Source organism: Acipenser ruthenus, chromosome 20 (assembly GCF_902713425.1).
Source record: "Acipenser ruthenus chromosome 20, fAciRut3.2 maternal haplotype, whole genome shotgun sequence".
Lineage (NCBI taxonomy): Eukaryota > Metazoa > Chordata > Actinopteri > Acipenseriformes > Acipenseridae > Acipenser > Acipenser ruthenus.
The window spans coordinates 18,617,993-18,634,597 of NC_081208.1; the positions used below are offsets into that span (position 1 = coordinate 18,617,993).

The 16,605-nt window shown below is 40.3% G+C and overlaps 1 protein-coding gene across 1 annotated transcript in view; it reads left to right on the forward strand.

Annotated features, from left to right (window-relative positions):
* The window catches only part of LOC117425955 (cadherin-13), a 339,797-nt gene that overhangs the window by 147,825 nt on the left and 175,367 nt on the right, over positions 1-16,605 (forward strand). The window contains exon 6 of the mRNA XM_034043295.3: positions 7,388-7,532. Within this exon, the coding sequence (XP_033899186.2) occupies positions 7,388-7,532 (145 nt within the window). The remainder of the gene's footprint in view (positions 1-7,387; positions 7,533-16,605) is intronic.

Below are 16,605 nucleotides of genomic sequence, written 5' to 3' on the forward strand. Positions count from 1 at the left end.
TGGGACACAGTAAACACAGATCTCTGCGTTGCATTGGAAAGATTAAGTGGAACAGTTGAAAAGAAGCTGGATAAATTTGGGGACATCATCTACGCATATGGAAGTGAGAGGTTTGGAGTTGAAAAAAGGAAGGAAAAAGTACAAACTATTCCTGGAAAGTCTAGACGGCAGCAGGAGATTGAACGCTTAGTTAGAGAAAGGAGACAGCTGAGGAACCAATGGAGAAGAGCAGAACAAAGTCAGAAGGAGGGACTCAATCTCTTACAAAGGGTCATAAAAGATAAGCTTGCAACATTGCGCAGAGCTGAGCGCCTACGGAAACGCTACAGAAAGAAGGAGCGTGCGAGAGCTAACTTTTATAAAGACCCATTCAAATTTGTAAAGAAGTTATTCACCAGTGAGAAGAATGGCACACTAAAAGCATCTAAGGTTGAGCTGGAGAGATATTTGGAGGAAACACATACAGATTCAAAAAGGCAGGAGCCTATGTCAGTTCCTTCAGATATCCCACCTATCAATCCACCAGAATACCAAATGGAGGACTGTGTACCTAAGTGGAAAGAAATAGAGCAAGCTGTGAAAAAAGCAAGGGCTTCATCATCTCCAGGGCCTAATGGAGTTCCGTACAGAGTGTACAAGAGTGCTTCAGGAGTTCTACGAATTCTGTGGAAATTGATGAAAGTGGCATGGGAAAAACAGGTTGTACCAAGAGCATGGCGCCGAGCAGGTGGAGTCTTTATACCTAAAGAAAAAGATTCTACAAGCATCAGTCAGTTTCGTCCCATTTCCCTGTTAAACGTAGAAGGCAAGATTTTCTTCAGCATTATTGCTCAGAGATTATCAGCTTACCTATTAAAGAACTGCTTCATTGACACTTCAATACAAAAAGCGGGCATTCCAGGTTTCCCAGGTTGCTTAGAACACATCAATGTGATCTGGCAACAAATTCAATCAGCTAAAAAGGAGAGGAAGGAGCTCCATGTGACATTCCTGGATTTGGCTAATGCATATGGTTCAGTGCCACATGAACTACTTTGGGCAGCATTTGATTTTTTCAGTGTACCGATGACAATAACAAATTTAGTGAAAGCCTATTTTGGAGATTTGCAATTCAGTTTTTCAACTTCAGAATTCAGCACTACATGGCAATGCCTAGAGATTGGAATAATGGCAGGATGCACCATTTCTCCACTGGCTTTTACCATGGCAATGGAAGTAATCATTAGGGCATCAAAATGGGTAGTAGGAGGAGAGCGCTTGGCTTCTGGAATGCGACTACCACCAATTCGAGCATACATGGATGACATGACAACCATGACTACAACAGTAGCCTGCACTAATCGATTATTGGGCAAATTAACCAATAACATTGAATGGGCACGAATGCAATTCAAGCCCACTAAATCAAGGAGCATCTCTATAATTAAAGGCAAAGTAGTAGATAAAACATTCTTCATTAATGGTGAGGCAATACCAACAGTGTCTGAGAAGCCAGTGAAGAGTCTTGGGAGATGGTACGACGGGGATCTAAAGGACACAGTTCGTGTGGGAGAAGTTAGACAACAAGCAGTGGAAGGGTTGAAGAGCATAGACAGCTGCGCTCTACCAGGTAAACTAAAACTCTGGTGCTTTCAGTTTGGTCTACTGCCGAGGTTGCTGTGGCCACTGACTGTGTACGAGGTTTCTTTGACAACAGTAGAGAAGCTGGAAGCTTTAATCAGTTCATACATCAGGAAATGGTTGGGAGTTCCACGCTGCCTCAGCAGGTGGGACTTTATGGTAAAGGAATACTGCAGCTACCAGTCTCTGCTCTAACGGAGGAGTTTAAGTGCGCCAAGGTCAGACTGGAAATGACATTGGTAGAGTCACGCGATAAATGCGTAAGGGAGGCAGTACCTGTGTTGAAAACTGGAAGAAAGTGGGCGGCAAAGAAAGCTGTGGAAGATGCAAAGGCTGCCCTTCGAATTGGTGATATCATGGGGCAAGTTCAGCATGGAAGAGGGGGTCTTGGTTTCAGTTCAACTCCTCCTACATGGCACAAGGCGGCCCCAGCTCAAAGAAGGAAGCTGGTAGTCAACGAGGTGCAAAAGCAGGAGGAGAGGATGAGGTGTATAAAGGCCATTTCCCAGGCCAAACAGGGAGAATGGATGAGATGGGAGAGTGTGGAACAACGCAAGATTGGCTGGCAAGACCTATGGTCAATGGAACAGAGCAGGATCAGTTTCCTCATCAGGTCAACATATGATGTTCTCCCATCACCACAGAACCTAAACCTCTGGGTTGGAGAGGATCCCTCATGTCCTTTGTGTTCATCACCTGCAACATTAAGGCACATTTTGACAGGATGTAAGGTGGCTCTTAGCCAAGGACGGTTTACTTGGCGCCATGACCAGGTGCTGCGATGTTTGGCCTTAGCATTGGAAGACAAGCGTAACATGACCAATAAGTTGCCACCTGTTCCATCAAAACATTACACACAAAAGACAACATTCCTCCGCCCAGGAGAGCAACCACCAAGAAAAGGTGTTAAAACCAATCCTCGCCCAGGACAACTGGAAGCTGCTAGAGACTGGAATATGCTGGCAGATGTTGGTCAACGGCTTATTTTTCCACCTGAGATTGCCACCACTAACCTTCGACCAGATATTGTCTTGTGGTCTAGATCAGCACGCCTTGTTCACCTAGTAGAGTTAACAGTGCCATGGGAGGACGCTGTAGATGAGGCGTATGAGAGGAAGAAACTGCGGTATGCTCAACTAGCCACTGAAGCGGAACAGCGAGGATGGAGAGTTCGGGTTTACCCAGTGGAAGTGGGTTGTCGAGGATTTGTGGCACACTCTACAACCCGGTTTCTCAGAGACGTCGGATTCAGTGGCCAAGAGTTGCGTCGCACAGTGAAGAACTTATCTGAAGCAGCAGAGAGGAGCAGCAACTGGCTGTGGTTGAGACGGAAAGATTCTGGCTGGGGACAGGTAAGTAAGCTGGGCTGAGTTGAGTGGGGGACGGAGGGGGGTGATTCTGGGACGCCAGAATCACCGTCGAGCCCTCTTGAGGTGTCGTGGGCTAGTCGGCGAAACACTGAGGATGGAAGGTGCCCACTTGAAAACCCCAGAGATGTACCCTACTTAGCTCAATCCAGACGGTTGTCATGCTGATGCGCTGGGGAGGCCGCACTTTGGTTGATCCCCGGAGCCAGCATCGCAGCCGTTGTGTGTGCTGATGCGCCAGGGAGGCAAAATAAGCTGATCCCTGGAGCCAGCATTACACTTCAGCCATTAACACCAGACAGAAGGATATCTACATCATCATATGGAAGGAAACGTAAATGGATGGAGATGCATATGGATCACATTAGTTTACTGTAAAGCTACGTCTTAGTTGGTGCTTATCTTGGCGAGAGCCGAGTTCAAATCAGCATGAAGTTTTAACATCTACTCTCGTGTAATGGAAATCATTTTTATATATTTCAGTCTTACATTCTCTTAGTACATATTACAAAATGTATACTTTGCGAATTGTTGCAACGAACATGCAAATTGCGGTATGTTCGTGCTGCAACTGGCCCATCTTAGTACATCTACCCCTAAGTGTTTTCTCTGGTTAAGTCTAAAGAAACACAGCAGAGGTGATTGAATGGGTTGTTGTTTCGTGATTACATTCCAGGGAGCAGAGCCCCATCCCTCCCTCTCCCTGCCCCTCTGATATCTAGCCACCCGTCTGCAATGAAGCAATTATTGGAGATATAAAGGTTAAAAACCTTGTTTCTGCTCCTGGGCTGTCTGAGTAAGATCTCTTTAACCAGCAGAGTTAGAAGCCTTGAAGAGCATTGGCAGGGAGAGACAGGCCTGCATCTTGGCACACAGAGACATACCCCCATTACTTCTTGGTTCTTGGTACTATAGATTCATTTGTCTTTCAGTGGATATTAACCTGGGACAAACCATAGTTATGAAAGGGCTACAACCCTGATGGTTTATGGTAAACCGGCCATGTGTTGTATACAAACTAGATGATGTATAGTCACTGTACAGCACTGATGCTCCTTTCCAGTTCAGGTCTTATCCCAACCACATTGTATAAAGTAGTCAATTGAACCTGCTTAGGGTCAGTTAACTAATTTTGAAGATCTAGACTGGAATGTATCCCGATGGCCAGAGTTTGCAGCACTTCTAAACACAGACAGAATCACAGTGGACAAAATCATAGACCGAGCAGACTATGGTCTACTGTATGATGGGTGTCAAGAACATGGAAGTGGTGACCTTTGGTCAGTTTCTTACCTCTAGTTTTCCACTTGTAATCTCACATTTAGTGGTCCTCAAGAGTTCTGGCTTGATGAGCTAATAAAGGAAGTGCCACTGCCTGATAGAAGAGGAATTTGAACAGATCAAACTGCTTTATGAAACTTGATGGCTCTGATCAGTTGTTGAAAAGAAAGGATTGCTCTGGATCTTTTCGACCCTGTACAGTATATTCGTATTAGGTCATATTTGCTGTGATTATTTTGCTGGCTTTATGCACTTTAAAATAATTCCTCCATGACAAATCCACCTGAGGTTAAGATGTTATTTGCATTGAGGCCCAGGGAAACGAGGTGGCACTGACTGATACAACAAACTGGGTACTGCAGGGCATACACAGTGCCATCGTCCATCACACAGTGCCTTGCCAGCTGTCTGCAGAAGTGGGATAAATGTTGGGCAATGCCAATCTCCTGCATGTTTACATTTGGATTTTATAGCTTCACTTTGTACAATTTTGCGGAATTGTGTAACGTAAAGTGAAGGGCTGTGGTGTGTTTAAAGAAATACACACACACACGCACACACACACACACACAAACACTGTTTCTCTGCATCTACATGCTTTGATACAGATCGTTTTGCTTACTACTGCAAAAAAAAAAAAAAGTTTTTTTTTTTATTTTATTTAATTTGTATATCACTGTTGAATTTTAATACATTTTGAGCAGCTGATTTTGATGGTTGCATTGTACAGATGTTCTGAGTCGAAGTGGTTGAGGACGTTTGTGTTTATGAACTACAGGGGGAATGCGCATTATTGTCTTACAGTCGGAAACCATTTACAGTTTTTCAGAATTCCATAAACAAATCAATCTGTGATTTGAGGGACATGTGTTTGAATCTATCACTGAAGTGTTAATCATTGTGTTCACGTGTGCCCAAAAAGAATAAATTCAACCATCTCCCCAACTGTGTGTAGAGGAGACAGAGAGCCTCAACACCAGAGATGACGTCCCAGTATCGCTTCCCTTGTTCAACCTCCTGCATTTTTTATTCTTATTTTCTGTTGTTTTTATCATTCTCATTAAGGTAGCTGGGATTGTCAGTGTCGATTTGTTTGCAAAGCATTGAGTGTTAGAAAAATGAGGCCGGGGACAGGGGTGCTGACTCATAAAAATAAAAAAAAAACAAGACAACAGAACTTCAACTCTCCCAGCATCTGTCCTTGCTGGTTCATTGCAATGCAGTAAAGCACAGTACGCGGTGATCGAACAGCATTGTAATTGAGTAAACTGTCAGTTACTCTTTGGACTATAGACACACAGCTATGGCCAAAAGTATATATATATATATATATATCAGCTTATGTCTTGAACAGCAGCTTGTACTTTGTTTAATATAACATATAGTTAAATACAAATAATTTAACAGTGTAGGTCATCTTAATGTGATACAAACATTCTGATGCAAAGACATTTCAGGTGGCTGTATCAGGTCAATATCAGGATCTACTATATCACAATGTTTATCTACATTGTGTACTCTTTTGTATTTTTAGCTGACCTGTGCTTGATAAAAGATGCCACGGGGAGCCTAGTAAGTCAACAGTCTTATGGCGAGGAAGTTGGTACCCTCGCTCTTACAAGCTCATAGGGACTCATCATTTTATCTTGCCCCGGAGCAAGAAATGCCACTAAACCCCTGAGCTTGTTATACAATATGTCTTGATATAGTAACCTGTCAAGATAGGGTCCTACCTCCAGGAATTCAACTGTGCTGTATGACTGCATGGATGTTATTAAATAAAGCAGGATGTCAGTGAATTCTAGATTTCACAGTGAATTCATAGATAAAATAAAAAGACGACACCCTCTCCTTTCCCCACCCCCCAAGCTCTCTTGCACGTGTGTGTAAGAAAAGCATGTGCCACTAACGTGTAAAGGCAGTACAAATAAGGTCTAGTTTATTGTAGCAGTAGAATACAAACAGAGCAGCGAGCTCCGGTCTCAGTAGGATGTACACCTGAGTATTAGACACTGGGTTGTGTCATCCTTTATACATAAGAGAGTTTCATTCCCTCAAGCACAAGACATGTACAGCATTTTAAATACAAACAGTTTCCATATATGGTTGTTAATAAGTAGTTTAATTCATTTCTACATGTGTAGCTCTCACAGGATGGCATGGCTCTAGTTGTTTTCGTCCTTGCACGATAATTTTTCGCCGGTGTTATGGGTTTCTGTGAGATTGTGTGGAATTCTCTCTCTGCTTATCTTATGCCCCTGACAGTAAGCTCAGAATATAGATTGTCGAAACTGCACCTACCCCTGACACACAGAAATAAGAAAAGACTGAAATTGATACAAAAATCTACACCTGTGGGTTTTTATATAAACCCTTTATTGTGCAGTTTACACTTATTATAAAATAATCTTACATGTGGATAGGGTCAAGACATTGTTGTGGTTCTGTGGTCGCTATTACTGTTCATTAGATGACATACCAATGTGTTGAATAAGTTATTTTTTCACTATATATGCTGAAGCTGTAATAGGGTTTTAATAACCTTGTTTAGCTAATAATAATAATAATAATAATAATAATAATAAAAAATGGATTATTTATATACCAATAAGTGTTGAGACACAAACAGGGTTGTTTGGCCCATCAGATTTACACAATATTTAGAAAACACAAACATTTTTATATGATGTTTGAAATTCTTATTGCAATTACTGTTTTATATAATCTGGTTCCTAGATTCTGGAACAGCTCCTCTGTTCTTGTTGCCTGCCATAGACATATGTAACGTAGGCTAGATTAGCCGAATAGTCTTTAAATGTACATGTGCCAGCACCGTCTAGTGCACAGCTGTGTATTGTCAGCAGTACAGAAATATCCAAAACAGATGATCACTACACAATTTGGCTGATCTAGTCAATCTTACACATGTCAGGTAAAAGCACTTTGACACATTAAAAACTATTAGAACCAGAACAAATGATTGAGAACATCATAAAATGTAAGTGTGTGTGTGTGTATATATGGCTACAAGGTTGCTCTCATTATGAATGAGGGATTGCTCTTCTGCGGCTGTGCTGAAGTCGTTAATCTAACCTGTTTCACTCTCTCTCTGTGAGCAGATGCAGGTGGAGACTACAGATCTGAGCGGGAAGACACTGGAAGGGCCGGTGGATGTGGAGGTGGCCATCATCGATCAGAACGATAACAGACCCATCTTCAAGGGAGGACCCCACATGGGAGAGATCCTGGAGGGATCCCCCACAGGTACAAACACACCAGACCTTATTTTCAAAGCGTTTCCTCCATTCTTTCATTAATTCTTTTTAATAATCATGAAAATGTGACAGAACACATCATTGAGAGGGCTTTAAGAGGGCTTGAAATATACAACTTAGTTGTTTTATTCTAGTTTTGTCAAATTAACTGGGGCGTTACCTCTTTTAAAGACTGGAGTAAATGCTTTAGAAATACAGCCATCTACATTATTATTAGTATTATTAGTATTATTATTATTATGCAATTATTTTTTGGTTTTGGGTATTGCTTGCATCTATAAATCAATCTTTGCTTTTGGCATGTGGTGTCTCATATTATTGGGGCTGAGGTGATGTAATCAGTTTTTGTGTAGAAGCACTGATGGTACACCTGTAACTGTGGATGCTCTCGAGCATTTTTCACCAGGCGAACATTCAGTTGTTCTCACAGTGTTGTTGAGAATGATACCAGAATGATAGCCTAGTCATGAATTTGTTTGTTTGCTTTGCCATGTTAGCTAAGGTAATCTAAGAAATAGAGATTTTCCAAAGTCCAAGCAGTTTAGTACAATGAACGTTGCACGTAGTACCCACCTGTGAACAGGCTGGATTTGTGCGGACTTCAGGCCAGGAAATGAATGGAACACACAACAGGCAAGTACTACGGTGCGAGAGGCAAATGTGCTTGTTTCTTTATTAAATAAAATATTTAAACAAAAACAAAACACTGTCCAAACGAAACAGACAACACACAAAACAAAGGGAACACTAAATCAAACAGGTATTCGGCTGGTTTAAATTGTTTACTTTCAATATGTTCTTACTTGTCTTTTTCCTCCTCTGGACAACCCACACCGTTCAGCCAAAGCTGCAGGTCTTTTATGTTATGGCAGAGGGGTCAACTGGCTAGCAATTACCTAATTTATCCCTCAACCACATTCAGCACAGATTTTATCATATTCTCATATTCTCATTTATCTGGATCCATCCAGGCTGTAAACAATAATAACAAAACACAGTGTTTTATACAAATTATATAATACGTATGAAATAATAATACAACAGAATTCAAAATAACACACACACAGGGGTGGGGTGTACCCTGTCACACCACCACATAGTTAATAACACACACACAGGGGTGGGGTGTACCCTGTCACACCACCACATAGTTAATAACACACACACAGGGGTGGGGTGTACCCTGTCACACCACCACATAGTTAATAACACACACACAGGGGTGGGGTGTACCCTGCCACACCACCACATAGTTATTAGGCCAGCTGGTTTTCTCAAATTGTAATTGGGAACAGATGGTATCAGGACACCTGTTGACCTGATAAGCTAGCAACGTCTTGGCAGGAACATTTAGATTAGTTAGTACACGGCGAGGTGATAAAATCAATGTGCTACCATGCAACATTGCAGTGAAAAAACATTCACTGAAGAGCTATGAAACTTGGCAGGCCTCTGTAGTGTATCTGGATCTTTAACAAAAATACTGTATTCACTGCTGTTGTAGCTGTTACTGTAGTACTGTACTGTACTCCATTTGTCTACATTGTCAGGGTTGAAAGCAGCAGCATTTTCAGAGTACCATAAATCTGGTAGGAATGTGTTTTTTCCCGCAGTACAACACTTCGTAATCACTGTACGAATCTCAGTTGGTGAAATGATCAAAAAGAGGCTCAGTGCTTTTTTTTTTTTACTTTTATACATTATATGTATAAAATGTATATCATTTTTTCAGTTTGGTAATACAGTTTTTCAAAGCGGAGTGCTGCTGTTTTTTCAGGAGCTGTGGAAATAAACTGCTGTGAGTGAGAGACATGGTTTTCAGTAATCAAAGCTCCATGTCTGCTACAGGCCCTCTTGCTTGCTTTCTTTGTGTTGCCTCAGAGAAAACTCCTGTAATGAAAGTTCACAAAGCTAATACAACAATTCCATCAATCACCCCCCAGTGCACTGTCATCCCCTGTGTAGGTCTCGGCTTCGGGGGTATGAGTGAAACTCGGATTTACAGTGTGACTTTTAATCAGTAGAACTTGAAGGTTATTTCAGACCTTTCAATAACTTCCCATGGAACTCATTTCAAATGACTAACACAGTAAGACAATCATAAAGAAGAATCCCTTTAACTGTGTTTAGAGCCCTATGTTTATATAAAAAGAAATAAAACGAATGGAAATATAAAACGAAATAAAACAAAAAATCATTAAAAAGCAAACAGAATGACAATTTTAAATTGGGAGGTTTATACTAAAAAATACTTGCAATCATAGTTGTCAAGGCTAAGCCGTTACCATAGACACGGTCTGAAGGGAAACGGAAGCTCTGACTAGCACTTGCGCAGATGTATAATCTGACGTTTGTTTCTAAAATGCCTAAATCGTGTATAACAATTAAACAACACTGCAAAGAATTTGAGCATGAGGGGATGTATGCAGCTGACGGTGACAAAATAATGATGTGCAGATTTTGCACCTGTTGGCTGGAATGGGAGTCGAAAGATACCGTCGTTAAGCATTAGCTGTTTATTCCTTTTGGGGGAAAATATGGCTTGTTTGCTTGTATTTTATTTTGTATTAGTATGGTAATAACTTTTATTTTAAGTGGTGCAAACTTTGCACTGGAGCAAATGCTGTTTTGATTTTGAATGAATGAATCTGCTTTGCTCAGTGTCTAAATACCCAAGCTTGTTCTATAATCCGACACCATTTCTGTTATTATCGGGCGGCACTTCCCACAGGAGAAGGAACATAGACTGTGGTTGGCTGGCATGACTGCTGCAAAGAAAATTATTGTTCAGCGCTGGCTCCCTCCTCATCAGCTCTCCATGCGACACTGGCTGCAAGAGTTTTTAGACATTATTTTTCTGGAGATGTCTTCAGCCAGCCGAGCTAAGGCTGCTACCATACAGATGCGGAGGGATTTGGCAACTTTAATTAAGAACATACTATTGTCTTGACCTATACATATAGCTTATTTATTTCTTCACAACCCATGTAAGGGAGAGGGGAGGCGGGGGGCGCACAATTGGCCAAGCACCGTCTGGGGGGAGGGACGGTTAGGTCGGCCAGGGTGTTCTTGGCTCACCAGCGACCCCTGTAGTCTGGCCGGGGGCCTGCGGGCTTGCCTGTAAGCTGCCCAGAGCTGCATTGTCCTCCGACACTGTAGCTCTGGGTGGCTGCATGGTGAGTCTGCAGTGTGTAAAAAAGCAGTCGGTTGAGGGCACACGCTTCGGAGGACAGCGTGTGCTCGTTGTCACCGCTCTTGAGTCAGCGCGGGGGTGTTAGTGGTGAGCTGAGCTAAACAAAAATAATTGGACACTATTAAATTGGGGAGAAAACTACAAAAAACTAATTGGTGACTACTAAATTAAAAATAAATAAATAAATAAAAATAAAAAGCCTGCTCTATACTGCTTCAGTGCAATGGGATTGAAATACAATTCCTATCATGTTTTTAGTGAGTAGATTGCTGTATGTGCAATTATTATAACAGCCTGTGGCAAAGTGGTAACTACGTGCAGGTGAGTGCAGTGCAGAGCGGAATAATCACACAGAAACGTATGGTACAGGTGCAAGGGTGTTTATTAATGTTTATAATGTCCAGAACCTTATGGCAACAACCTGTAAATAATAATTCTGTTGGAAGTGGTACAGCGGCGTGTATCACTCCGTTTATACAGATCCCACAGTCCTGAAGTGAGTGCTGAAGTCCAGGTTAATGCTGGCCGACGGCTACAGCTCCGGATTGTGCTAGTACTCTTTAAACGACAAACAACACAAAACAGACAGTGTTACAAGACAGACGAATACAGCGAACACTCACGGTTTCTTATTTTCAAGTTCATGGGCTCCTTCTAGGTTTATTTGCTTAACCATCTACAAAGGAACAGATCACTCAAGCCATGCCCCCTATTTATACCCACGCTCATGACCCCGAGGTTAACGAGCGCATCCGCTACTCCAGTCCTCGGATGCCACGCCGCTTACCGTCCGGGTCACTGAGCTTGGGTGCCGTAGCTCCGCCCCTTTCCTAAATGACCGACTTCCACCTACCCTACGGAATAAATTTTCGTGCCATTTAATTAAGGGTACTCTGTTCCTCCCGCACCGTGCCCTCACAGGTCGAGAGGGAGATCTAACACCAAGAATGCAGTTAATTAAGAGTGGGGGACTGTACATTACCGTTACTGCTGGTAATGAGAAATTATGGTAACGAAATTATTTTTTCTGTGCAGGGTCTGTCCATGTTTAATACAAAATATGTATGTAGTTAAAACATGATGTATACTATACTATTATTGATATACATCTGTTTGAGTTTTTATTAATGTGCATCTGTAATAAAACTAAATTTGTGAAAAATAAAACAAAATAAAATGAAATTTGTGAAAAAATAAAATGAAAAATTATACAACAAAAAATATATATACATTTCACAGGCTCTAACTATGTTTAGAAGTCATAACCTTAAAATTTCACCTGCCTTTGGAAAGACTTCTCTTAATTTTACCATCTCTCCTGTCAATGTTAGGAGGTCTTTAAAATAACATTATCTTTAAAAAATAATTGTGGTCTCTTAAAACAGGCACTAAAATACCACCATTGGTTAAATCATTGAAATGAGAGAACTTTGAGAAAATGTCTAATGGTGTGTCTCTTGTGTTTTTTTTGTATATTTAAGTAAAATGTTTAATTGACCAAATATATATGTATAGATCTGTCACTGTTTAGATCAATTGAACTGCCTTTTTCTGGTCACATGGGTCCCCGTTCAATCCAGTTGTGAAATGCTGCAGAGTTAAACAGAGGTAGAGTTAAAATACCAAATGGCTTCAGAATATCACCCTTATATAAAGGTACATCTTTCGTGCAATGTCATTTGTTATCCATGCATTTGTAATTTAGATTTGACAGTTTTTGAAATTGATGACACCCACACAGTGCTAGCCTCTTGAGCTGTTCCAGGTTTTTGAGATCTCATTCCAAATTGGTATTTTCTGTTGTGAAGTGCTCATCAACATTGTCTTAAAAAAAAAAAAAAGAAAAGAAAAGAGAATTGACTGTCAATAGGTTAAGCAGCAGTATAAAGAGCTGGTAGCCAAAGAGCAGAGGGAAGACTCAATCAATAATATCTGCAAGTAACAGGGAGTTTCAAGTGGTAGAGGAATGGAATCAAGAACAATACCCTGGAAAAATGTTCCACACAGAAAAAAAAGAAAAAAGCAAGAGATTGATAACCTTGTCTGACTTCTTTTTTTTACTGCTCTGAAATAACAGCAACACGGTTTCTTACACAGAACATGGATAAAAGGCAGCTGGAGAATAAATAAGAAGACAAATAAATGAATTTGAATTGTATAAACTTGTCTTCATTGCTCATACCATTAATTCTAGTTGAATTACGAATGGTTGTTCAATATGATGTGACAAATTGGCAAGGCCAGTTTTCTTTTTTCTTTTTTTTTCTTTTTTACGCATATGAAAATAAACTAAACCCCTAGGCAGGAATATATCAGTGTATACTTCTTGATCATACCTTGCCTCTAAGCACCCATTTGTTTGTGTAATCCAGCATCACCTCCAATGCTAGTTATTTGATTGTCATGTGATATTAGGAAGAAATAAACAACAATATTAGTTAATTTATTCATGCCTGCAGGGCATCAGACATGAAATTGCAGTTAGTGAAGTCTTCTATTCCATATTTCTTGTCCACATAACAACATAGTACACTGTTCTATAGAACCCTATACACTGGAGTTATTCCATATAAGTGCAGAACCTTTTAAAGAGGCAGTTGGCTTGGCCGTGGGATTGGAGGACATCCATTTACCTTCAGCTCTCCTGAGCTGTTGCGGTGACGCTGCATTGAGGGAATATCATTCTAAATTGGGGAGAAAAATGGGTTAAAAAAATAGGATACACTAAATAAAAAAATAGATTTAGTAAATCAACAGACACGATCTTACTGTCGAAGGGCAGTAGTGTGGAGTAGTGGTTAGGGCTCTGGACTCTTGACTGGAGGGTTGTGGGTTCAATCCCCAGTGGGGGACACTGCTGTTGTACCCTTGAGCAAGGTACTTTACCTAGATTGCTCCAGTAAAAAACCAACTGTATAAATGGGTAATTGTATGTAAAATAATGTATAATGTGAAATAATGTATAATGTGATATCAATGTAAGTCGCCCTGGATAAGGGCGTCTGCTAAAAAATAAATAATAATAATAATAATAATAATAATAATAATAATAAAATGGCTATACTCTAGTTATCTCTCCTGCTAGGTGAGAACAAAGAGGGCTAATTATTTATGAGGTTCAGTGCTCTAGATCGAGGTAGATAAGAACATAAGAACATAAGAAAGTTTACAAACGAGAGGAGGCCATTCAGCCCATCTTGCTCGTTTGGTTGTTAGTAGCTTATTGATCCCAGAATCTCATCAAGCAGCTTCTTGAAGGATCCCAGGGTGTCAGCTTCAACAACATTACTGGGGAGTTGGTTCCAGACCCTCACAATTCTCTGTGTAAAAAAGTGCCTCCTATTTTCTGTTCTGAATGCCCCTTTATCTAATCTCCATTTGTGACCCCTGGTCCTTGTTTCTTTTTTCAGGTCAAAGAAGTCCACTGGGTCGACATTGTCTATACCTTTTAGGATTTTGAATGTTTGAATCAGATCGCTGCGTAGTCTTCTTTGTTCAAGACTGAATAGATTCAATTCTTTTAGCCTGTCTGCATACGACATGCCTTTTAAACCCGGGATAATTCTGGTTGCTCTTCTTTGCACTCTTTCTAGAGCAGCAATATCCTTTTTGTAACAAGGTGACCAGAACTGAACACAATATTCTAGGTGAGGTCTTACTAATGCATTTTAAAGTTTTAACATAACTTCCCTTGATTTAAATTCAACAATTCTCACAATATATCCGAGCAACTTGTTGGCCTTTTTTATAGCTTCCCCACATTGTCTAGATGAAGACATTTCTGAGTCAACATAAACTCCTAGGTCTTTTTCATAGTTCCCTTCTTCAATTTCAGTATCTCCCATATGATATTTATAATGCACCTTTTTATTGCCTGCATGCAATACTTTACACTTTTCTCTATTAAATTTCATTTGCCATGTGTCTGCCCAGTTCTGAATGCTGTCTAGATCATTTTGAATGACCTTTGCTGCTGCAACAGTGTTTGCCACTCCTCCTATTTTTGTGTCGTCTGCAAATGTAACGTGTTTGCGTACTATACCAGAATCTAAATCATTAATGTAGATTAGGAATAGCAGAGGACCTAATACTGATCTCTGTGGTACACCACTGGTTACCTCACTCCATTTTGTGGTTTCTCCTCTAATCAGTACTTTCTGTTTTCTACATGTTAACCACTCCCTAATCCATGCGCATGCATTTCCTTGAATCCCTACTGTGTTCAGTTTGAGAATTAATCTTTTATGCGGGACTTTGTCAAAAGCTTTCTGGAAATCTAAATAAACCATGTTGTATGCTTTGCAATTATCCATTTTCAATGTTGCATCCTCCAAAAAGTCAAGCAGGTTAGTTAGACACAATCTCCCTTTCCTATAGCCATGCTGACTGTCTCCCAGGATATTGTTACCATATAGGTAATTTTCCATTTTGGATCTTATTATAGTTTCCATAAGTTTACATATAATAGAAGTGTCACAAAGACGGCCGGAGTGGGTGGCGTCAGACCAGAGCCAGGAAAATAAAAAGAGAGAGATGTGGAGTTTGGTGAAGCTGAGCGCGTGATCGCACTCAGCATTTAATAATTACATAGAACAGAAAATAAAAAGTTTGAAACAGAAACACAAAACAGGACACGGCACTGGTAGCCAAAATAAAGAGACAAACAAAAAAACGAACACACACTAACAAACGGTGCACAGAGACAAACAAACACGGTGAGTACTAAACGCTTATTATTTTCCTTAATTTTACGTGCTCCTTCTCTCTCACCCGTTCTCCACTCTCGAACACCCAACCCCGAGTGAAAGAAACGTGCATCTATATATATTGTTGTGCTGGGATTCAATTACTAATTAATTATTCACTTGAATCCCAGCATGTGAATTAATTCTGTGCAACCCTGTGCTCACATATTATTACATACTTTAAATGCACGTGAAGTTTATATCCCGTGTACCAATGACTATACACCAACATTTACACACACAACACGCAACACACAAATGCACACAGGGGCGGGGCACATTGCTACAAGAAGTCAGGCTTATTGGTCTGTATTTACCTGGTTCGGTTTTGTCTCGTCTTTTGTGGATCGGTATAACGTTTGCTATTTTCCAGTCTGTCGGTACCCCTGTGTCAAGAGACTGTTGCATGATCTTGGTTAGCGGTTTGTAAATAACTTCTTTCATTTCTTTGAGTACTATTGGGAGGATCTCATCCGGCCCAGGGGATTTGTTTATTTTAATAGCTCCTAGTCCCTTTAACACTTCTGCCTCTGTTATGCTAAAGTTATTTAAAATTGGATAGGAACAGGTTGAGATGTGGGGCATGTTGTCCGTGTCCTCCTTTGTAAAAACCTGTGAAAAGTAATCATTTAATATATATATATTTTTTTCTTCATCTATGGCCATTTGTGTCTCTTAGACATTTAACCTCCTCTTTGAATGTTCTCTTGCTGTTATAATATTGGAAAAACATTTTGGAATTGGTTTTAGCCCCCTTAGCAATATTGATTTCTATCTCTCTCTTGGCCTTTCTAACTTCCTTTTTGATTTGTGTTTGCAGTTCCAAGTATTCTTTCTGTGTACTTTGTTTTTGGTCCCTTTTAAATGCTCTGTAAAGTGCCTTTTTTCGCTGAATATTTTTTTTAATTGATCTATTAAACCATTTTAGCCATTTTGTTTTAGATTTAGATTGGTCTACTTTTGGGATGTAATTGTTTTGTGCATCTAGTACTACATTTTTAAAAAACAGCCATTCTTTTTTTGTGGATGTTTTCTCTATTTTACTCCAATCTACTTCTGTTAGTCTCTGTTTCATACCTTCATAGTTTGCTTTTCTAAAATTGTAAACCTTAGCTTTAGTCATT